This window comes from Sinocyclocheilus rhinocerous, unplaced genomic scaffold (genome assembly GCF_001515625.1).
Source record: "Sinocyclocheilus rhinocerous isolate Xijiao unplaced genomic scaffold, SAMN03320098_v1.1 scaffold77, whole genome shotgun sequence".
Taxonomy (NCBI): domain Eukaryota; kingdom Metazoa; phylum Chordata; class Actinopteri; order Cypriniformes; family Cyprinidae; genus Sinocyclocheilus; species Sinocyclocheilus rhinocerous.
In genome coordinates, this window is record NW_015635045.1 from 1,083,734 (window position 1) to 1,106,825 (window position 23,092).

General features: G+C 38.2%; 2 protein-coding genes across 2 annotated transcripts in view; both read left to right on the forward strand.

The window, feature by feature from the left end:
- Positions 1-1,463: 1,463 nt before the first annotated feature.
- Positions 1,464-4,675, forward strand: LOC107746433 (B-cell CLL/lymphoma 6 member B protein-like). The gene is made up of 2 exons (XM_016560656.1): positions 1,464-2,541; positions 3,619-4,675. The coding sequence occupies exons 1-2, from the start codon at positions 1,836-1,838 to the stop codon at positions 4,608-4,610; spliced, it is 1,698 nt and encodes a 565-aa protein (XP_016416142.1). The 5' UTR covers positions 1,464-1,835; the 3' UTR covers positions 4,611-4,675.
- An 8,706-nt stretch (positions 4,676-13,381) lies between these two features.
- Positions 13,382-23,092, forward strand: part of LOC107746379 (latent-transforming growth factor beta-binding protein 3-like) — a 48,192-nt gene continuing 38,481 nt past the window's right edge. The window contains exon 1 of the mRNA XM_016560568.1: positions 13,382-14,056. Within this exon, the coding sequence (XP_016416054.1) occupies positions 13,816-14,056 (241 nt within the window). The 5' untranslated portion in view covers positions 13,382-13,815. The remainder of the gene's footprint in view (positions 14,057-23,092) is intronic.

Genomic DNA, 23,092 nt, shown 5'->3' on the forward strand with positions numbered 1-23,092 from the left:
AATATTTGTGTTGTATATATCATTTTGTAATTCACCAAACCATATTCAGAGCTTCTAATTATTGGTTGGTGTCCACTGGTGAGATCTAAAATGAAACTTAGAGCTTTTTGGCTTTTTGTGTTTAAACTGGCACATATACTGAGGCATATGTTTTGTTCAACCCAAATGTGATTATTATTTCTGATTCCTGATATACTAAGATCTGCCACCAGGTGCCGCTGCACAACAAGCGCAACATGACCAATAACACAACAAATCTCAATAGCAACACACTGTTGCATCACAGGAAGTGTAAACGTTACATTAAGGGACGGGGGAAAGAAGTGTAAAAGTTACATCAAGGGACGGGGGAAATCTTTATGTAGATATGCAATACTGTGGAATACAGTTATACAATGCAATATATTTCTTTTTACTTTTTCAAATAATTATTCAAGAAACTAAAGGGTTAATGTAACACACAGTCATGTTTAATACTTCCACAGACATGATTTTGAATGACAAGTTAGAGATGTATGAGAATTTTACACAAAAACTACAATATTTACACCTGAAACAAAACAGCCTATACTCATAATTCCCTCTTTTGTATAGTCAAAACCATTCTGGCTACAGAGTGTCTCATATAAAGCTGGAACTAAAGAGTAATAGGCCTAACTATGTTAACTAGGCCTACTACTTATACCTCAGACATAACCCATTAAAGCCCAGATTTCTCCCGGACACATCTTAATTTTAATTAATTGCACAATCTTTTATATGAACCAGTCGCTTTGCAGCATAAATTATTATATCTAAAAAAGATGGTGGTGCAGAGCAGTGGTTTTCAACCTTTTGACTCCAAGGTGCTCCTTTTGTCCAAGACAATATTCGAAAACTCTTCTATCTAAGCGGATATTCTCTAGTACTTCTGTTGTAATAAAAAACAAAAAACATAATATGTTATTTTAATGTTGTACATCTTTACATTTTTTTTTTTAACATTTTAATTAAGATTATGTTAATATAACTCAATTTATTTTAAGATTTATTAGGGCCCGCCTGGAAGTTTGCTGAGGCCACCTAAAGGGGGGTGGAGAACCACTGGTCAATGTATTTTGTCTATCTATTATTTTTGTCTGTAAGACATAAAAAACCTTTAAACTTAAAGGTTTTATAGCTAATTTAAATTTCACGTTAAACCAACATCAAAGTAAATCTTGGCAAGCTTGACTTTCATATTTAATTTTAATGGTTTATTACAGTTGATATTTAATCAATTGTTAAATACATTATTTTGCATCAGCTAATGTTTGATGTGTAAACTAGAATTTTGTGTACGACATGACCAATAACTAAACACTAATAATGAACGTTAATCCACTTTTCGTTCTGAAAATCGTCATTTATATGCGCGTTTGTTTACGCGAGAGTATGTCATTAAGCAGCGACCACATTTTTAACCAATCAAAAGTCAGGATTGACCCCAGCGTTTGTACTGTGGGATGAAGGCTCTGGCGCGTAGCGAAAAAGCGAATTAATACATTAATGCAGATTAACAATAGTATCGTCGTGAGCATTAAGGGTGGTTATTTATCGAGCTTTCACCAAAACCAAGTCAGCGAAAAGCTCCATTTGCAAGAGGAAAGTGTGGGCTAGTTTGCTAATGGCAATGCTATAGTAACGTTAGCTCATCTGGCTCGACTCTAGTTTTTCATTTCTCAGTGATTAGGAAATACTGTCGCAGCGAGACTCCAGAAGATGACCGTTTCCTTTTATATAACATTAATATATCACAGCAATAACTAATAATATAGGTTTCCTCTTCGTTTGTATGCACAGCAGAAGAATTCACTATGAACTCGAAGCGCAACAACGGTGAAAACGGGCCGGGCAGAATCAACCCAGTGTCAGTACCAACAGCAACAAACAGCTCATCAGCGAGTGCTTCTCACCGTAAACTAACTATAATCAACTCATCCCATAAGGGAGAGAAGGATGAGTGCATGCAAAACACAGTCCGGGACAAAAACCTGTCCATCTCCACACTCAGAACGCGCCTCGGACCGACCATCCGGTCCACTCTGTCCGCGGCGGTGGACACCCTTCTGGGCGAGATCGTGGCGGTGCTGTCCGAAACCCAGCGGGAGCTGCTGACCAAGGAGCAAGAGAACGAGAAGCTGAAGGTTCGACTCGAAGTCTCGGAGAGAGAGCTCAAGACGTTACATGAGTGTCTGTGTAGCGCACAGAAATTAATCGACCAGCTTCAGGGTCCCTTTGGGAACCCGCCCATGCCGGGTCCTCACGTCTACGCCACGGCTGGACCCGTAAACTCGAGCCGCTTGACGCATCGGAGCGCTCCCGAGCCGGATCCGCGCTGCTTTACTGGAGCTGAACCCGAGTTGAGTGGCGCTCTGGGTGATGCCATACACGGCTTTGACTCCAGGGAGGACTTCAAGAGCTGCCACCTCTCCATTCAGGCGGATGGGACGGTGACGAACAGTTTTTATGACCCTATAAACGTCCATTCCTCTAACATCTGTTCAGATATGAACCGACCTGGTAAGACAACACAGTGTATTACATGCAATATGAATTGTTGATGCGCTAACACAGAAGCATTCAGGCATTAGACAGTGTGGCAACAACACTGAGTGGTTTAGAATAGAGATGAGATGCATATATCGGTCCCATATTGGTTATATGCCGATATAGTAGGTTTTTACATTTAATTATCTGCCGTTATTTAAATGTGCATTCACATCTTTCTCTCTCTTTACATTTTATATAACTAATATTAATAATCTATAATTCTATAAACTATAAATTTAATATTAACAATAAATCTCAAAATGACATTTTTTCAATTATGTATTTCACTGCCTAAATTGTAGCATTTCAAATGATTTGATTTTATATTGTAATATTAAATATTATAAATAGTTTTTTTTATAATACTATAGTACTTTTAATATCATCTATTACCGGTAATTGATTATCAATCATAACCTGAAAAAGTTTAATATTGGTGTATTCTTGTTTCTCTAGTTTAGAGATTGACAGTTATTCATGTTTTACAAGTTATTCTGATTATTTTTATGCTTGTGTGTCTGATAACCATATCAATATTTCTCAGTTTTTTGACATAATAGCCTATCTATGAATATTTTGAATATTTTAGCATGAATATTTTAAAATAAAAACAGTTAAAAGTAATAAGGTTATCAGCTCTTCACTGGTATTCATAAATGCTTTGAGACAATCTGAAGAACCGATAATCCATTTTATTGCTGTTGTTTACTGTTAAGATATTGAAAAAATGTCTACCTTTAATGCACACAACATCTGCTATTCTTAACTGAACATTTTGGAGAAGACAGCTTTTGGTTGACTGTTTAACAGTTTGATAACTGGTAGTTTGCAGCTGTAAATACCTATAATAAAGATGAACTGTCTGGCGTTTAGCATTACAATCAGTTTGTCTGTGAAAATTACAGATATCACATTATATACAAGGTATCAAATATTCTTATGAAGTACAGTGAGAAAACAGTTTTACAAATTGTGAAGTTGTCATGCCAAAGTTGACAATTGTCATAGACCTTTTCTACCTGTGTATAAATGTGTGATGTGTCACAGGTGAGATGGTGGATGACAGCAGAAGACTCGCACACGCCAGACCCCAAAACCCTCCCTCACACACTAGCTTCTCTGTTAAAGAAGAGCAGGTTCCTGCCTCTGGACAGGTGTGTGTGCATGGAAGAGAGGCGCCCACAGAGGCTGAGCATTCGGCACAGAGTGTGTGTGATCTGGCATATGTCCACGTGGTCGAGGAAGAAGGAGGCCCCCGTTCACACCATCACCAATCCAAGCCTACACCACCGCCCCCCTCCAGGCCTCACGATGGACCCTCCTCCAGTAGTTCACCATCACAAGGAACCTCCGGACTTAGGTCTGCCCAGAGGGATGCTCCTGGTTTGGGTATGACCACAAGCAGGAGCCCAGGGGTGGGCGGCTCATCGCCAGAAGAGCCCATTCGGCGCTCCATCTCTGAGCTGATGGGAGAGGCACCTGGGGAACGTCCTCACTTGTGTCTGGAGTGCGGCAAGACCTTCCGTCTGATCTCTAGCCTGAAAAAGCACCTGAGGATCCATACGGGAGAGAAACCGTATCCGTGCACTGTCTGTGGCCGCCGTTTCCGCGAGTCTGGGGCTCTTAAGACTCACCTCCGTATCCACACGGGTGAGAAACCATATTCCTGCTCCGATTGCGGAACGCAGTTTCGTCATCTCGATGGCCTGCGGAAGCACCGCCGCACACACACCGGTGAAAAACCATATGTATGCAGCGTCTGCGGGAAAAGGCTCAGCCGCCTGCAGCATCTGAAACATCACCAGCGCATACACACAGGAGAGCGGCCATGTTGCTGCCCACTTTGCCACAGAGGCTTTAAAGATCCAGCTAGTCTGAGGAAACACCTCCGTGCCCATCAGGGTGAGCCTGGAGCGGATGAAGCAATGGGAATGGCTGGTTTGGGAGAGGGAGGATCCATAGATGATGAGGATATGAGGTTCGGGATGTGGGGGGAAGAGGAAAGGAATGAAGGCGAGCCTGTGGTGGACCATGTTTAGTCACAGAGTTACAGATAAAGAAAGCAATAAACATCTTGGTCTTATTGTGAAAAAAAAATTCTGACTTAAAGGGATAGTTCACCTAAAAATGAAAATTCTGTTATCATTTACTCACCCTCAAACTCAACATCCCACTGGCTTCCATAGTATGAAAAAAAAACTGTTTGGTTACCAATGTTCTTTTGTGTTCAGCAGAAGGAGGAAGCTCGTACAGCTATGGAACAACTTGAGGGTGAATAATGATTACAAGAATTTTCATTTTTGGGTGAACTATCCCCAAAAATTTTTAAGGGACAGTTGTTGTTTTTTTATTGAAAACCGAAATGTGGCGATGACTATACAACAGAGGTTACATCTTGTCCTGGACTTTAAAAAAAACAATGTCTGTGGCAACTCTTTCTTGTAGAGACTGACTTTAAAACCTATAACAACAAACTTGTTATTTAACAATATGGTTATGTAAATTTATCATGATGACGCAAATATCCACTTCAAGTACATATTATATCTCATGACATCTCAGATGTCACATCATATAGACAGGGACATGTAGACTTGCAACCTTTTTTTCCTGTGTGTACTGTATTTTAGTGTAGGGGCTGTTGACGCTCCATTGGGACTAACAGGGTATCATATCTGTTACTCACACGTTATGGGTGTTGTTATTGGTGTGATAATCATTTTAATGTGCTCTCTTTTAGAGAAAGAGCTACGATGAACACATTAAAGCCTTAACTGGTTTTATTGCACAGGCTCACACACAGATGTGCATCAATAGCTGTAGAGTATTGTTTTAAATTGGGTTCTTCACCTTTTTATCAGTGGGTGTTTGCAAGCTGCAGAATATTCATTCTGTTTACTCTGGGTGTTTGTTGAGTGCATCATTAGATTTAAGAGTGTTTTGAGGGTGTTGTGTTAAAGGTGAAGAGTATCTCACAGGGTGCTGATCCAAAGAATCAGAATTATGACTACCAGGGTTAATTCAGCTGACTCATCTGTAAAAATGTATTTACATTTCCAACTTAGCTATGTATTAATATGCAGATTGTTCTGAAGAGTGAAAGCTTCTCCTTTAGGTTGAGGTATAACGAGCCAGCACAGAAATCAAGTAAACTTTAAAAGTGCTGCCCTCTACTGGATATATGAGGAAAAGGCTGTTACTGCCAAGTTGCTTTTATGGTTGTTTCTCCTCCAAAGATGGAGACACCGTTTCTGTCGTGGCCATGGTGTCAAACTGTGGTTTTGTGAATACATATTTTTTTCTTTTCTCTCTTTTTTTATATATATCTCATGAAATGCCATTTTGAACATTTGACTTGTATATTCTGTAGATTGATTTGAAATAGGTTAGTCTTAAAAATTTCAAGCCAGAAACTGGAGCTTAAATAGATCCATGACAAGTGTTTTAATAACTCGAAACTATTTAAACTGTTCACTTTGTTACAATATTCTGTATGTTTCTGTGCCCACGTGTGGTGTTAGAGATGTTGTTGCAGATGTTTGAAGGTTGTGGTCCATCTGTAGTTGATTCAACAATAAGTTCAACAAAATGATTGTAGTTAACACTCCAACAAATCTTCAGTGTAAAAAGACCTCATCTTTAGTAAATATGCAGAACAGAATTTTTGATACCATGTAAAGATCAATTTTTTTTTTTTTGCTAGCATTAAACCAGTATTTTGGGCTGGTCTGCAACCTTATAAGTGTAATGCTGTAATACAAGTTAAGGGACAGCAACACTTAAGCCAAATGGAGGGGAAGATTCTAAATAGTTGTTTGTAATGTTTAGTTTCAATATATGGTATGATCAATGTAATCTTTCATTCTCCAGAATTATACTTCGTTGTAAGATATCAATACAGGTCGATTTTCATAAGAAAACATTGAAATCTGCTGAGATTTCTTTTGCTATAACATCTCTACTTGCATATCCTTTACTATGTATTTTCTGTCATTATACTCTTTAATTAAGAAGGGCACAGTCATCATCTTCTTAATATCTATAACAATCAAGTTCACTCGTATTCAGAATGATGTACCAACAGTATTGTAATCATTTAAAATTAAAACTGTTCAAATAATCAATTACCAGGCAAACTTTTTCCAATCTTTGGTGAGCCTGTGAGCCAAACTTTAGCCTTAGTTTCCTGTTCTTATCTAACAGGAGTGGCACCCGGTGTGGTCTTCTGCTGCTGTAGCCTATCATGTGTTTTGTGTTCAGAGATGCTCTCCTGCATACCTTGATTGTAACAAGTGGTAATTTGAGTTACTGTTGCCTTTGTATCAGCTGAAAGTCTGGTCATTCTCCTTTGACCTCTGGCATTAACAAGACTGCCACTTTCTAAATAATTTCTTTTTTTTCGGGCCATTCTCTGTAAACCCTAGAGATGGTTGTGCATGAAAATCCCAACAGATCAGGACTTTCTGAAATACTCCGATCAGCCCATCTGCCACCAACAACCATGCCACGTTCAAACTTCAAAGTCACTTAAATCACCTTTCTTCCTCATTCTGATGCTCGGTTTGAACTTGGGCAGATTGTCTTGATCATGTCTAAATCCCTAAATGCATTAAGTTGCTGCCATGTGATTGGCTAGATAGATTTTTTTATTAATGTCCGGTTGAACAGGTGTAGGCCTACCTAATAAAATGGTGAGTGTATAATGTATGCATGTGAACAGAGCTCATGAACTTGGTCAAATAAACAGGACAGTGTTATAGTGTGACGGAGTTCGTGACTGGGATGAAATTACTGTAGACATATTTTCCTCTGACTGTATTCATATATATATATAGTCTTTGTTTACAGTTTTATGAATAGTCTTTCTTTTCTGTGTTGACTCTGGTTATGCTGGGGTGAGACAGTCTGACTCACAGGGTACAACAACAGAGTAACTACTTGTATTTTGAATTTGAACAAATCTATGTTGGAATGGAAAAATGGAAATATCTATAATTTTCAAGAGAATAACATCTGTTATCATTAGTGCGTTTGTAAGGCATATTTTTTTCCTTTAAGGATCAATAATGGAAGTTAACCTTTAACAATGTTTAGATTCTTTGTAGTCAAGTCATTTGGATTTTGCTCTACCATTCAGTAAAAGCAGTAATATTGTGAGATATTATAACAATGTAAAATAACTATTTCTATATTTAATGTATGTTCTGTTATAATGTTCTGTTTTAAAATAATTTAAAATGTAATTTATTCCCATGATGTCAAAGATTAATTTTTGGCAGCCATTACTCCAGTCTTCAGTATCACATGATCCTTTAGAAATCATTCTAACATACTGATTTGGTGCTTTAAAAAAAAAAAAAAAAACATTTCTTATTATCAATCAACAGATTTGCTGGTTAATATTTTTGTAGAAAAAGTTTTTTTTTTTTTCAGGAAACCTCGATAAATAGAAAGTTCAAAAGAACTGAAATATATTTCTTTGTAACATTATAAATGTATGTCATATTGTCATTTTAGATTAATTGCCATGAACTTTTTCTCTTCACTTTCCTGTTTCCTTTGTTCTATTTTTGCTGCCAGCTATCCGTTACCATGAACACTCATTAATCACCTGGTTTGTTATCACTGTGTATATTATATGTACCACTGTGTTTGTTATGCATATATGCTGCCTTCACATGCTGTCAGAATTGTCATAAATATGAGTTTCCTAATCAGAAATTAGATGTGAACACCTCTGAAGTCATATTTATTACTACTGGGAAACTCGGAGATCATTTTGATACCAGAGTTTCTGAGTGGGCAGGCCATAAACATTAAACATGGTGGAGGGGACAACCACAGCCACTGTCAATGCTATTCTTTATTAGTTTTTTCCACAACAACTACATCACTTTGTCTTGTGATCGCTAAAGTAGTGTATTTATAAGCTATATATGAACAATCATTTATGTTTTATAAACAGTGAAATAAACATGTATTTGACCAAAATTCCAGAATCGTCATTAAGCTGAATATCTAGCGCTGTGAATGTTTATGTGATTGTCAACCAATGGGATGCTACATTTTATTCTTTCCGACAACAAAGCATTTGAATGCTACAAGCTCGTAATTATGACTTTATAAGTGGGAAATAGGAAATTTCCGATTTCACGTGAAGGCAGCATAAGTTCCTCTTTGCTTATACCTTTCATTTGTCCGGTATTGTTTGTGTGTCGCACTCTCGAATGTTTGGATTAGCTATATCTTTGTTGTTGGAATTTAACTTAAAGGCTTAGTTCACCCAAAAATGAAAATTAGCCCATAAATTACTCACTCTCAAGTAATCCTAGGTGTATATGTCTTTCTTCTTTCAGACGAATCCAGTCGGAGTTATATTAAAAATTGTCTTTGGTCTTTCAAGCTGTTTAATGGCACTCTGCGGGTGTTGCAGTGCATCAGTCCAAAAGAAGTGAAATAAAAAGCGCCCATCCATAAAAAAAAAGTGTCTCACACGGCTCGGGGGGGTGAACAAAGGCCTCCTGTAGCGAATCGATGCGTTTTTGTAAGAAAAATAACCATATTTAAAACGTAATAATTACTTTAATCTAGCTTGCACCAACAGTTGTACACGGAAGCAGTTCCAGGCTGATGACGTATGAGTTCAGCGCTGCGCATGCGCCGGTGATTCTCGTGAAAACCAACGTTTGTTAACAGGAGCAAAGGAAGCAAAGTTTCCTTACTTTAGCAAAGGAAAACCAGTCTCCTCTTGGCCTATATCGAAATCCTCCGACATTCTTCTTTACAAATCCTCGTTTTGTACTTCTAATTAGTGACCATTGTTTTGATTTGATCTCACCCCTGCGCTTCCGCGTTCGTAACTTCTGAGCGGCGCATGCGCAAAGCCGACCTCATACGTCATTCCCCGGAACTGCTTCTGTTTACAACAGTGAGCGCAAGCTAGATTAAAGTGATTATTACGTTTTGAATATGGATATTTTTCTTACAAAAACGCATCGATTCGCTACAGGAGGCCTTTGTTCACCCCCCGGAGCTGTGTGAGACACTTTTTATTAAGGATGGGCGCTTTTTATTTCACTTCTTTTGGACTGATGCACTGCAACACCCGCTGAGTGCCATTAAACAGCTTGAAAGATCAAAGACAATTTTTAATATAACTCCGACTGGATTCGTCTGAAAGAAGAAAGTCATATACACCTAGGATGACTTGAGGGTGAGTAATTTATGCGCTAATTTAAATGTTTGGGTGAACTAACCCTTTAAGGTATAAATTAACATGACAATGAGTTTAGTGTGTCCTTGCTGATGAAAAGTGTTTTATTTTGAGGGGGAAAAATCTTGCTGCCTCTAAAACTTTGTAATTCTACAGCATGTGTAACATACATCAGCCAGTGCAATTTGTCACATAAGTATAAAAATGTCTAGAATTGTAACTTCCACGGTATCTGCTTTAAGTATCTGTTGTTAGTCTTGTTTTTCTACCATTTCCCATCAATCTCTTCAACCACCAAAGATTTCCATTGTAAAAATGCCACTGTGTTTTGCCCCAGACGATGAGACATCGGTCAGCCAAAGTCTGTCCCACATTTAGTTGATGTTTGGCCATGCAGAACTCTCCTCCCTGGATTCTGAAGTGACTCATGTATCCGCTCAGGCGTGATTATAGTCTCTGTGACGTAAGTCAGGACCACTCTGCTCTTTGAGCCCACACCCTGCCTCCAGACCACAGTCCTTGCTCTCTATGCTGCAGTAAGCAGGTTTTAATGTCACATTGAGGGTAAGCTTTGTTGGGCTGAATGCGCATCCTGCTGCTCTGTGTCATCAGACTGTTATAGTGATTATTCTGACGTGCATTGTATTTCATTGACAGAACTAGTCATGTGACGTTGTCTTGCTGCAAGAGCTCTTAAAAATAAAGTTTCTCTGTTGCCATCTATGGTTCCATGAAGAACCTTTCCGTTTCACAAAATGTTCTTTGTAGTGGAAAAGGCTTCTTCAGATTCTCAAAATGTTCTTCACATGGTTCTTTTTTTTTTTTAAAGAACTGTTCAGAAGAGTTGGGGGGTTTTTTGGGAACTCTTTCTATGTTGTAAAACCCTTTATAATGAAACTTTATAATGACTTTATAATGAACGTTTCTTTTCAAATCTATTATATCTGTGTGTTTAAAAAAATGGATGCTGACATGCAGTGCAACAGCTTGCTTTTTCTACATGTTTTGCTTTCTGTGTGCATGTGTATTTTAGCATAAAATTCCTATGTGAGTTTGAGCAACTGCGCATGTCCATTGTGGGTTTTAGAGCTGCATGCCTATGTGTAGCCAAAAATGTAATATCTGCCTGTGAACTCAGTGTGTGTGTGTGTGTGTGAGTGTGAGAGAGAGAGAGAGAGAGAGGAGCTCTCATGCAGTCATTTCCTCAGTGACTGAAAGCAAACATTCTCACTTTTCTTAAAGGAAGTGACTCAACTCACTTTCTCTAACATTGCCTCTCCATCATCCTACTCTCACAATTTTTTCTCACCCACTGGCTGATTTAACTGTCTTGAATTTGCCTTTTCTCCCTTCTTGTTTATACACGTCCTCTATAAAATCACATTCTCGTGGGTTTTCTTTTATGGGGGTCAAATTTCAAAACAATCATATCTTTAGTTTTAAGTTTTCTCCTCATCTGGTAACAAGAACACACTGAAAAACAACTTGTGTAGAATTTACCTTGAAACAATTTTCACTCAGAAATTGCTAGTAGCCTAAATTTCACAAATAACTAAAAAAAATAACACATTGAATTAAATGTGAAATTTTTAAGTAGAGAAACTGAAATAGCATTTTCTTGTAAAACATGCTCTAATGATCTTTGTTTTATTTACAACTTTTTAAAAACACTGCTTTATTTTCCCTCCTTTATGAAAAATACCATGGTAGTAATATTTTTGCCGCATAATTATTAATAAAATGTCATAATAATAAAATGTTGTTAGGAATCTCTTTTTTAAAGCCACTGGTGGCAAATACCACCAAAACAACAACAAAAAAACACCAATTGTATTTTCACAATGTTGCTGTAGAAATAATACAAACAATTGTAGTATTTTTTTTCTAAGGGCCTGTACATGATACGCTAAAAAATACCAGTTAATACTCAATTGTATACATATGCAAAAATACTTAATGGAATACCATGACACTATTATCCCTGCTAAAAAAGAGGGAATGGTTTGTTGGTTGAAGCATAACTGTAACCACCATAGACATTGACCCCAATAATTACAAATTAATTACCACCACCAATATTTGAAATTTGCACTGCTCTGCTGCACTCCATTGTGCAGTGCTCTGTTTGTTGTTATTGTTTTGTTTATTCTTTACAGACAACGAACCTCAGTTTTCCAGTAGCAAATTCAAGAAGTTTTCTTTTTTTCATGAAGCTCACTTGCATTCGCTGTTTGGTCGCTTGTAGCTTGCTGCTTTTAATTTCTCTCCAATTTCGCCACTTTCTCTCTTGCACGCTTGGGTTTAATAATCCCTTCTCTCACCTCCTTTTGGACTTTTGGTCAGTCCACACAAGAGAACCACTTCTGACACCATGTTTTGTTTATTCTTCACAGACGGACGCAAACACAGTCATTCTTAAGCAGTGTTGACATCTTTTATCTTAACCCTCTGACCTCTGCCCCGGACACACCCACTTAAAGCCCCATGCATAACAACACATTTATGGATGTCAAAAAACCTTACATTTGAAGGCTGGTGTTCCTCTGAGGTCTTCAATGTAAAATGATTGAGATGGTCAATCAAATCAAAGTAGGCGGAGTTTACAGAAGCAGAGCGCGAATTCCCGCGCAAAGACGTTGAAAGAGAGCAAGGTATGATGCAAGTAGCGAAACATTTCATATTTAACAGCTGTTTTCGATAGAAATGTTAGAAACGACTGACAGTAATATGTGATGCCAACTATTCGACCTTTTCTCAAATATGGCTGTTTTGAATTGAAAAGTGACATAGGCAAACAAATAAATATGAATGTAGGCCTATGCATATTTTAAATTATTATTTAAACGGTTTAAAAGGATCACTTTATAGCTAGAATTAGACCTAGAATTTCCTTCACTGTTCTAGCCAAGACACCTTACCTAGGGTCAGGGTGCGAACTACGGGGGAGCTAGGGGGAGCTCGGCTCCCCTTAATAAGACATGGGCTCCCCTGAAAACGTGATTTGTGAAATTTTGGGGGGTCTCAAAAAATATTGACAATGTGTTATTTTGACGTGCAATTTCAGTTTTGTGTAATGTGATCATCGTGGATTATTATGTGTAAAATTGCAAAAATATCATTCATCCATGCATGACGGCGATAGCTGACAAGGAGTGTCCAGCATCTCTCTAAAACCAAGCTGGAAGACCAGTGAACCAGCATAGGCCTTTTCAGCAGAGGTGTTAAAAGAGTTTTTTAAAGAGATTTTTTTAATCACTTGGTAAATTGCCCTCTTGCTCCGCTTAAGTAGTAGCCTAAACACTACAAATTCATTAGTGTTGTGCATGCAAAAGTTATGGCCCAGGGCACTGCAGCTGGCATTTCCACTGTCATATTTGTGTTTACTGACCGTGACAGCAGCGGAAAATCGCGCGCAGCAGCGTCATCGGGCGCTTGCCGAGTTCGAAATAAGGGGAAAAGAAGGTGACGAGGAAAAGCACCGACATCAAAACCTCTGTGAGTCCCGCTCCTGTACTGCTCTGGCCTTGCTCCAGCTCGGCTGCCCGTGGATTGGCTCTCGCTTTGCCTCTCCTCCTCCTAAACGTTCCCAAACTGCGATACGCACACACGCCATCCACGCAGCGACTGAAAGTAAGGAGAACTGCTTTAAGGAATGAGGAGTTTTTCACCTTATTCCACTGCCAGGTTGCCTTCTAAAACATGTAAGAATTTTAAAGCGCCTTTTAAAAATGTCGCAAACGACCTCGATGCGGATAATCTGTATTTTTTATCCACCAAACCGGACGTAATTTTTGACGTTTCTCACTCGAAACGGGACAGGAAGGCATCGGGAAAACTTTCTGCGCGAGGACTTTCATAGCCAGCGCTGCCTGGGAAGAGAGCGCGTGCTTGCGTACTTTTTCCAAACGGGGCTCCAGCAAAACGTCTTCTGCGGTCGTGCGCGGAGGGACCGCCTGATCCGCTCAGGCTTTTCGGACATATATTGTGGGTGGTAGCGTGAATGCCCTGTGTTGGCATTGAGGGATGCCAGCATGCCCTCGCTGATTTTCTCCCATCTGCTCCTCATCTGGCTCGCGCTCCAGCGGCTGGCTCTGTGCGGAGAGCGCGTGTCCACTCGCGAGCGCTTCAAAGTGGTTATCGCGCCACTCATCTGCAAACGGACGTGTCTGAAGGGACAGTGTCAGGACACCTGCGAGCAGGGCAACAACACGACCCTCATCGGTGAAAACGGACAGTCGGCGGACACACTGACCGGGCCGGGCTTCAGAGTCGGTAAGTCAATTCAAACAAGTTTAGAATGATTATTATTGTTCGGTTTGGTCTGATGACAGGACTTCTCACGAACTCTATTGTTAATGTTTTTGCCACACTTGGATGAAGAAGGACCTTAAAGGTATAGTTTACCCAAAACGAAACATTTCACCTTGAATGACTTGAGTTACGTATTTACTTACCCTCATGTTGATCCAAAGCTGTATGACTTTATTTCTGAAGTAAAATATTAGTGACTGATACCGTCAGTCTACATTCACTTTCATTGCATCTTTTTTCCATACAATTAAAGTGAATGGTGACTGGGCCTGTCATTCTGCCTAACGTTTCTTTTTATGTTTCACCTAAGTAAGTCATGCAGATGTGAAAGTGTGAATCAATTATGACTTTTTTTTGAGTGAACTGTCCCTTTAATATACAAACTTTATGGTTGAATATGTGGCACGTGAGTCTGTGAGTGGAAATGCAGTAATAACTGCCTCAATTTTCTCCGTCTATTTCTCTCTAGCACTTGGTAATGGTTTCTGCATATTGTCTGGTTGGCAGGGCAGCTCTCGCTCTGAGCTGTATCAGATTGGATGTGGTAAGGCATGGTGCCATAAAGTCTATGCAGCAAGATCTGCACTGCTCACACACATATTCTCTTCTCTTAAACACACACATACTGTACATTCACATTCTCTTTGTCCACATAAACAAACACTCGCAGTCGACAGACTACTAAAATAGTTTGTGTGTGTATTTTAGTAAGAGCAACCCCCCTCTGTAAGGACTGGTGTACCAGTTTGTTATTTCAAGTACAGAATGCCAGGAGCTGATATGCATAGAGAGTATATCTGTAAGTGTGTGTGGGTATGTTTATCTCAACATGTTTGTCTGGGTTTTTCATCTGTATTGTGATGAAAGTGATGGTTATTTATTTTAGTTCTGCCTCTCAGCAGGTTCATTTGGTGTGTTGTCTTTCTTTCTCTCCCTCTTGCTCTCTCTAATTTTGTCTGCTGGATGCCCGTGTGCTTTTGAATGTGTCGAGTCCAAAAATAAATAAATGTGGTAAAAATAAAGGAGGAAGCTGAGTCACTGCTGAGTGAAAGCTACATTTATGGAAGTCTGAAGAAGTCCACACACATCAAGCTCTAAGACTCTGACCAAGAGCATCTGTGGTTCGTGGTGTGTGTGAGTGTGTAAGGATGTGGGGTAGGAGACTTACTTTCTGAATAACAAACATCATATCTGACCCATATTCTCTGACTTGTTAGAAGCTAAAACAAGCACAGCTTTATAATTAGACACAGGTAACTTAATGTTAATTGTTTGAATAATTTTAAAATTGTTTTAGCTTAGAAGTCCCAAAACAAGAACTCAAAACATAGCTGAAATTTTCTTTTTGAACTTTGCATAAATATATAATGGCATTAATAACAACAACAATAAGAGTAATATTTAATAGTAAATAATCTTTAATGCATACATTTTTATTGTAGTTAAATTGTAATATTGGTTAATAGACACTTAAACATAAAGAATACCATACACTACTGCTTAAAAGTTTGGGTCGGTACGATTTTTACATTTTTAAGTCTTTTATGTAAGTCTTTTATGTTCACCAAGGCTGCATTTATTTGATAAAAATAAATAGTAAATATATAGTAAAAAAATAGTATAGTAAAAATATATAGTAAAAATAGTAATATTGTGACAATCTGTCTACAGGATTATGAGAACAGACAAGAAGCACCCACATGCTATTTGATAATGCTACTCAACAGACTGGTTGAAGTTTTTGTTATTTATTTAATTTCACCAGACCTGATTTTTTCTGAAACCTTTGGTTCTAGTAAGTATGTTAGGGAATAATACTCTTCTCGCAAGGTCTTTCAGTTGCTAGCTTAGACTTGTCCAGAGTCCAGAGTTCATGGTGTTCAGTGGAAATAAGCACTGCAGCTACACTCAAACTGTGTTAAAGCTGTATAATCATCATCATAAAATAAATAAACCTTTATTTTAATGCCAGCAAGAAAATTTGTCATTAGATTTTTTACATTTTGCTTAAAGCCTGACTCAGCTGTCCAGATGATACATATTACATTTTTCTCTGACTTAGTCCTTGTGGTTTCAGTCATGGAATGCACACACTGTCTGTGTCTGGAGGATCAGGCACCTAAAGACATACTTGCATGTAAACTCATCTTATTTGATATGCAGAGTCTACCTTTTCTTTTTGTTAAAGTAATAGTCACCCAAAAATGAGAATTTGCTGAAAATGTACTCCCTCAGGTCATTCAAGATTTGTTTCTTCATCTGAACAGATTTGGAGAAATTTAGCATTACATCATTTGCTCACCAATGGATCATCTGCAGTGAATGGGTGCCATCAGAATGAGAGTTCAAACAGCTGATGAAAACATAACAATAATCAACAAGTGATCCACACAACTCACACAAATACACAGCTTTTCACTTCATAAGATGTTAATTGATGGACTGGAAGTTGTGTGGTGGATTATTGTGATGTTTTTATTAGCTGTTTGAACTCTCATTCTGACGGTACCCATTTACTGAAGAGGAAATTTACTTTCTTCAAACAAACTCATCTACATCTCGAATGGCCTGAGGCTGGGTAAATTTTCAGCAACTTTTTGGGTAAACTATTTGTTTAATATTTGCTTATTTACTGGCAGTTTCATTAGCAGTTTGTTAAAGGGATCATATGATGCAATTTCAAATTTTCCTTTCTCTTTGGAGTGTTACAAGCTGTTCGTGCATGGATAAGATCCCTAAAGTTGCAAAGACTAAAGTCTCAAATCCAAAGAGATATTCTTTATAAAAGTTAAGACTTGTCCATGCCCTCCTAAAACTCCTCATTCTAACATGCCCCCACATGTCTACGTCACGATGTGGGAAGATTTGCATAACGCCGCCCAAATGTTCACACAAAGAAAGAAGGTCACTCTAGCCCGCCGTGTGTTTCGTTGTGAAAGCGAAACTACTTTGTTTGGCCTTCCAAAAGAGGACACGACTAGAAATCAGTGGTTAAGTTGTATTTACAACACTGTTCCAGAACAGTTCAACCCAAATATTCAGATGTGTCCAGCGCATTTTATGGAGGACTGTTTCCTGATCCTGGTAGAGTAGACTACAAGGCGGACTGTTCTGGCTCACAGTCTGTAAGTATGTTTTCATTTTTAAAGAATTTGCCACTGACGATTCAAACGCGTGTTTTGAGCAGTGTAGTAGCGGTTGTTGTTTGTCATTTCTCCGATCACAAATGCAGACATGGTTTTATGTTTACGCAGCGCGATGCAAGCCTCCTTTTCTCTTTTTGTGTTCCTCTGTCTGTCTGTCAATGCCAGGATCTGGGTTTTGTGGCAAGAGGTGTGTAAACCCCAAACCATCCTCCACTTCTGCAGAGTGCCCAGAATGATGCCAGCATGCCACAGAAGCACTACCCAATGCCTATTTCAGTCCTAATTCACACACACACTGCTTCTCTTTCACATGCAAGCCTCACATATTTTCTTGTATTTTGGGGACTTCTGTTCATTTCTTTATTTAACTCTGCTGATCCCTCTTTATTTAACTACTGTGGAGTGCAGTGCTCAGTGTATGCTGTGATTAGAGTGCACACAATAGTAAGAGCCAGATTTATTACATAACTAGATACATGAAGTCTTTGGGGCTAATCAGGCTTTATTCCTCCCCTGCTCTTATTTTGCTCCTATGCATGGAAAATCCATGCAGCAAGCCACAAAGTAGCAGTTTGAGAGTGGAAAATGTGTCAGAAATCCAGTCGAAAATTCCAGAAGCATGCCAAACCTTGTGTGTTTGTGAGCATGTGAGTCAGTGGTCATCTACCATTTGTTGTATGAAGTGCAGTAGTTATTAATTTCTGTGTCATCAACCTCTGGTTTCTCAGTCCTTTCCCCCTTGCTGTCCTTTTTATCTAACCTTTGCTTTTTTGTGGATCGTATTTCCCATTTTTCCTTGCAAAGTTTCCCATGCATTTCTTATGCAGAAGATTGAAGAGCAGAGTGAGATGCAGTTGGCATAATTGGTCTTGCCAGTCTAAGACTTTGAAACCCCAATTAGAGGTTGTGTTGGAAAGTGATAAGAGAACACTGAGTATAAGTGAGTGTCTGTGTTTGAGGGAGAGGTGGCAGCTGTGTTTTTTTTTAAAGGGCAATATTGAAACTCAGGCCCTTAAACAAGCATTCTGGTTTACTCTGAGTAAACTCACTGCTTTTCACTGTGAGAATGAGGCCAGTTATTTAAAGCAGAGCAGAGGAATGTCTGTATATGTATGTGTATTTGTTATTGGCCGCATACCCTTATTCACATGCGAAAATATCTGAAGGTTAACGGTAGACAAGGTTTTTGAGTGATAGGGCTAATTTAATTCTTTTACACACTTCATTGACGCTTTTAGCATTGTAGACTTCCCCTCCATAGTCCTTTTGTGCTGTTTAGTATTTAAAGGCATAGTTCAGCCAAAAATGAAATTTCTGTCATAATTTACTCAAGCCTGGATGACTTTTTTCTTCTGAAGTACATAAAGTAAGATATGTCTTTTTTGTCCATGCAATGAAAGTTAATAATATCCAGAGTTGTTTTGCATCATTGACTTTTATTATATAGACAAAAAAGTTCTTCAAAATATCTTCTTTTGTTTTTTTCAGAATTTTCATTTTGTGGTGAACTATCTCCCTTAATCCAGACAGGATAAAAACGTGGCTGTGAGGGGTAGCCCACAGTCTTTACAATGGTACATATTGTGTAAAGGTACTAGATCATGTAATTTCAAAACTCACAACTTTCAAAACTGGTTTATGAAGTTTGAAAGTTTGTTTAAAAAGATGTTTTGTTAGCTGAACAATTGACATGTAGTTAAACAACAGTACAGTCCATTGAACAAACTGTGCGTCTATCCCTCACAGCCTTGCTTTCATTCCTGTCATAAATTAAATATGGCACTACCCTGGTCCCTGACTAAGGAAGGTCCAAGACATTTAAATAGTACTGGTTAATAATATCACAGACTAATTCCACAGACTAATCATAGATCAGCAGAAGGCAGTGATGTCAACCGTTATGTTTGGACCCCTGTTTTTATTTAATCTGCCATTGCAGGGACCCCCTCTATATGGGGACCCAGGACATCATTTCTGGTTTTCTCTTTCATTGGTGCCCAGGCAAACAGAGACGCCGAAACATCAATATTTTCTTAGTCAGATTAAACCTTACAACTTCAGTTAAACATGGACAGATAAAGCACCACATCAAGACTCGTTTGATAATTCTAGCACGCTCCAAGAAAAGGTACAAATAGCTTCCGAATACATTTATATTTTCGACAACTCTCAAAAAAGAAATTTCCAATGGGTCATTTCATCATAGTCTTAGTATATTGTATAAAAGTTAGTGTTTGCAGTGTCTAGCCTATTTTTTCTCTGCACATGAAATTTCCCGTAATATTCCATTCTAAATGTCCCCTTTCCTCTTCCTTTCTCTCCATAAATACACAAATACCTGTCAAACGCTGATGATGACATCACAGTCACAGTCTCCTGTCTGTCCTGTCTGCATTCCATCCACGCTCACATCTGTTTGGCTTTCAGAATCTGGAACCTCTGCTGTTGCCAAGGTTACGACACCTTCTGGCCCCCATGCCACTATGTATAAGAAGCTTGCAGGATGCAGTTTCATAGCAGGAAAATGTAAACATTGAGATGAAAGAAAGGGGTTGCCCTGCATTGGTTTGATGTTTTATTTGATGTGTTTTTTTTTTTGTAAGATCTGTGGATGAAAGTTATTTTGAAAAATATGTTTAGCTCAGGTCAGACTCTTGACAAAAGTAGAGGTGCTTTGAAGTACGTTTGCTGTTTTGGAGAGCTGATTTGTGCTTTTTGGAAGTCAAACAGCTTTTAATGCTACAGTTTATGTCTAGGAAAATGTTTGAAAGAAAATGCCTCTATATTCACGAGAAAAAGGCATCCATACATGCTAGAATGTTAATATTTGTATTTGTGTGGTATTTGTATGTGGGTATGTTTATGTATGTTGATATACAGTACAGTACATGCACATTCCCTTTCATTAAACACTCACTCTTCTCTTTTCTAGACTTTTCTCCAGACTCTCGGTGAGCATTTTATTAAAGTGTCTCTGATGTTTTTATGACTGTCAGGTTTAACACACTGCTGATAGTGATTATATATAGTTAGTATATTTTTGGGAAGCTTGGGTTCAGCATTATAATGGGTGTGTGCTTGTTGTTTTTGTTATTTTGCTGCCCACAGAAATAAACAGTCCCAGACTTTTGTCAAGAAGCTGAATTAGGTTGACGATTCTTTTGCCCCACCTTCTGTTTTGACACTAATGGCCACTTTTATATTTTCCGTATGTTTGTGTTTAGAACACTAAATTATAGTTGCTAACATACAATTTTAATGGGAGGGTTTGTTGCTGTTTTTGCTAGTAACTTTGTTAGCAGATAAGTTAGTTGGTATTGATGTGTTAGCGGGTGCGTGAAGTGCTATGTTTTCTAGATGATAATTGAAGAAATGTGTTAAATTAGGCAGTGTAATGAATTTCAGTACTTTTTATTCTGTTCAGAGTAGAACTGTCATTCTTACGTGCCTGTAGCTCTTTTACACACTACCATGCACAACTTTCAGTCAGTAAGATTTTCTTTTGAAAGAAAGCAGTAAGAACACAGTAAATTGATCAATCATGACAGGAAAGACGTTTTATATAATGTTACATTAATAAATGTTTCTATCTATTTCAAATAAATGCAGACTTGGTGAGCACAAGAAAAAAAAATCTTACCGACCCCAGACGTTTGATAGTGTGTGCGTGTGTGTATTTTTATTATGTTTTTTTTTTTTTTTTTTTACAGTGCATGATATAGGTAGTGTTTTACAGATGTTTTTTGGATCAACCTCATGACCTTACTGATTTGTTGAAAGGCAGGTCAGTGGTTGTTGCCCATCCATATTAGGATTACCGCTTACTGCTTGTGTGTTTATTCAGTCCAGTGCCAAAGTAACCTGTTGGCCAATGTGTCTGGTCATTGAGTCACTTGCAGTTTTTCTTGTATATTTTAAATGTTTATTTTATAAACAACATTACATTTGTAAAAATTGGGCAAAATGAAACTCTTGGTTGGTCTTTTGTTCCACATCTGATCAGTCCCCTTTCTTTTGTCATGTTTAAAGGTGTCATGAACTGAGAAATCAAAATTTCCTTAATCTTTTGATACATAAGAGGTCATTGTGCTATACAAAACATTCTGTAAGTTTCAGAACTCAAAACTTTCTCGTTAGTCTAAAAACAGCTTATATTTAAGCCAGTCTGTCCAAACGACAAGCTGTGGAATGTGCCACTTTATGACGTAATAGTGTGACTAAACACCGCCTCCGCCGAAGAAGATCAACACCTGCTTCTACATCGCTGCCTGTTTAGCTCCGCCAACCTATTCGCGCACATAGTAGGTAAATGATGAGAATGGCAAACGCAGGTCTAAGCAGAAACCAAACAATAAACTTTATATTTAATTAAGTGCCAGACCGTGTCAGTAAGAAGTTTGTCCTTCACTTCATTTTACTGCGAATTCATTTACTAACAAGGCACAAATCGACGCAGGATTTTCAGATCGATTGAAACTAAATAACAATGCTGTGCCGACTATATTGGATCAGATATCACATCACATAAGTGTGAGTAACTGTTTTTATTACTTGGTCACTATTGCTTTGTCTGTTGTTACAGATCGTTTGATATTAGTATTTATGTAGTTTTAACCTAAATCACAGCAGCGTCCATCTGTGAAGGATGTAGGCTGTCAAACATACACAACTATTAACCAATCATAGCAGTGGGTGTTCACTTCCGAGTCTACAATCCTCCACACCTATTCAAACGTAGCGTTCCAATGAGGGGGTCAAACCAGGACAGAAAAAAGCCTATTACTTCTAAATTATGATGTTTTTTGATGTAAAAATCTTGATCAATTTTGACCGTTTAAATGTGTCAGTCATTAACCACTCTCGCATGTAGGTGTTGAAGCTTATCTGAACTGAATAACCCTGCAGCTGAAGCATACATGACTAGTGTTGACTGGTGCTAAAGTGATTCATCTGTGTGAGGAGGTGACTGGGGATAAAAGCACTGGTGCTTTATTAATGAAAGAGCTACTCTCTCTCTTTCTTTCTCTCTTACTTTCTCTGTATATGTGTAGGCCTTCGTATAGAGAAAAAGAGAGACTTAATGTCTAATATGTATATAATAATAATTAATAAAAGCACGAGTGGATTGTGGTTAAGTCATGAGTCTTTCTGCCAGGGAGAGCCAGTGCTCTGTGTGTATGTGTCTGAGCTTGCTGGCCTTTGCGCCAGGGTATCTGAGGAATGTGAACATTTCTTTGCTTCTACACCACTGTACCAATGGTACTGTACCACACACTCATGGGCAGAGGCGGACAAAGTACACAAATCCATTACTTGAGTGAAAGTATAGATACTAGTAGTCAAATATTACTCCATTACAAGTGAAAGTTGTAAACACAAATTTTTACTTAAGTAAAAGTATAGAAGTACTTGCTTTTAAAAGTACTTAAGTATTAGGAGTAAATTTCCTTTGTCAATGCATAGTTTCATTATTGTTGCATTGTTGTATGTTATACTTGCAATACCTTATGCCTCTGAAGCAACCTACTGAATACACTGACTAGTTTGTAATATCTGTGGAATAAAGAGCTTTTAAGAATGTTAAAAAAAAACAATAGAAATGAAACAACTGAACATCTTTGGGGGAAAAATGACTTTGGGACAGTCATAATCATTTTCTTTATTTAACACTCCTACCCACCATCACAAAAGCAGCACGGTAGTGTTCTCACACAGCTGTAGCAGTGTGTACACACATCAAAGTGTATTAATTCATCCACATTTGAATCAAGTGGACAGTGACATTTCTGTAATCAGAAAATATTTAAACAAACAAATAATCCAACCTGCTAACCCAACTACACAACCATAG

Bases quoted from the DNA above. Each gene is read 5' to 3' on its own strand.
- LOC107746433 (XM_016560656.1), top strand. From the start codon at position 1,836: ATGAACTCGAAGCGCAACAACGGTGAAAACGGGCCGGGCAGAATCAAC. The intron at 2,542-3,618 runs GTAAGACAACAC...GATGTGTCACAG, and splicing joins TTCAGATATGAACCGACCTG to GTGAGATGGTGGATGACAGC.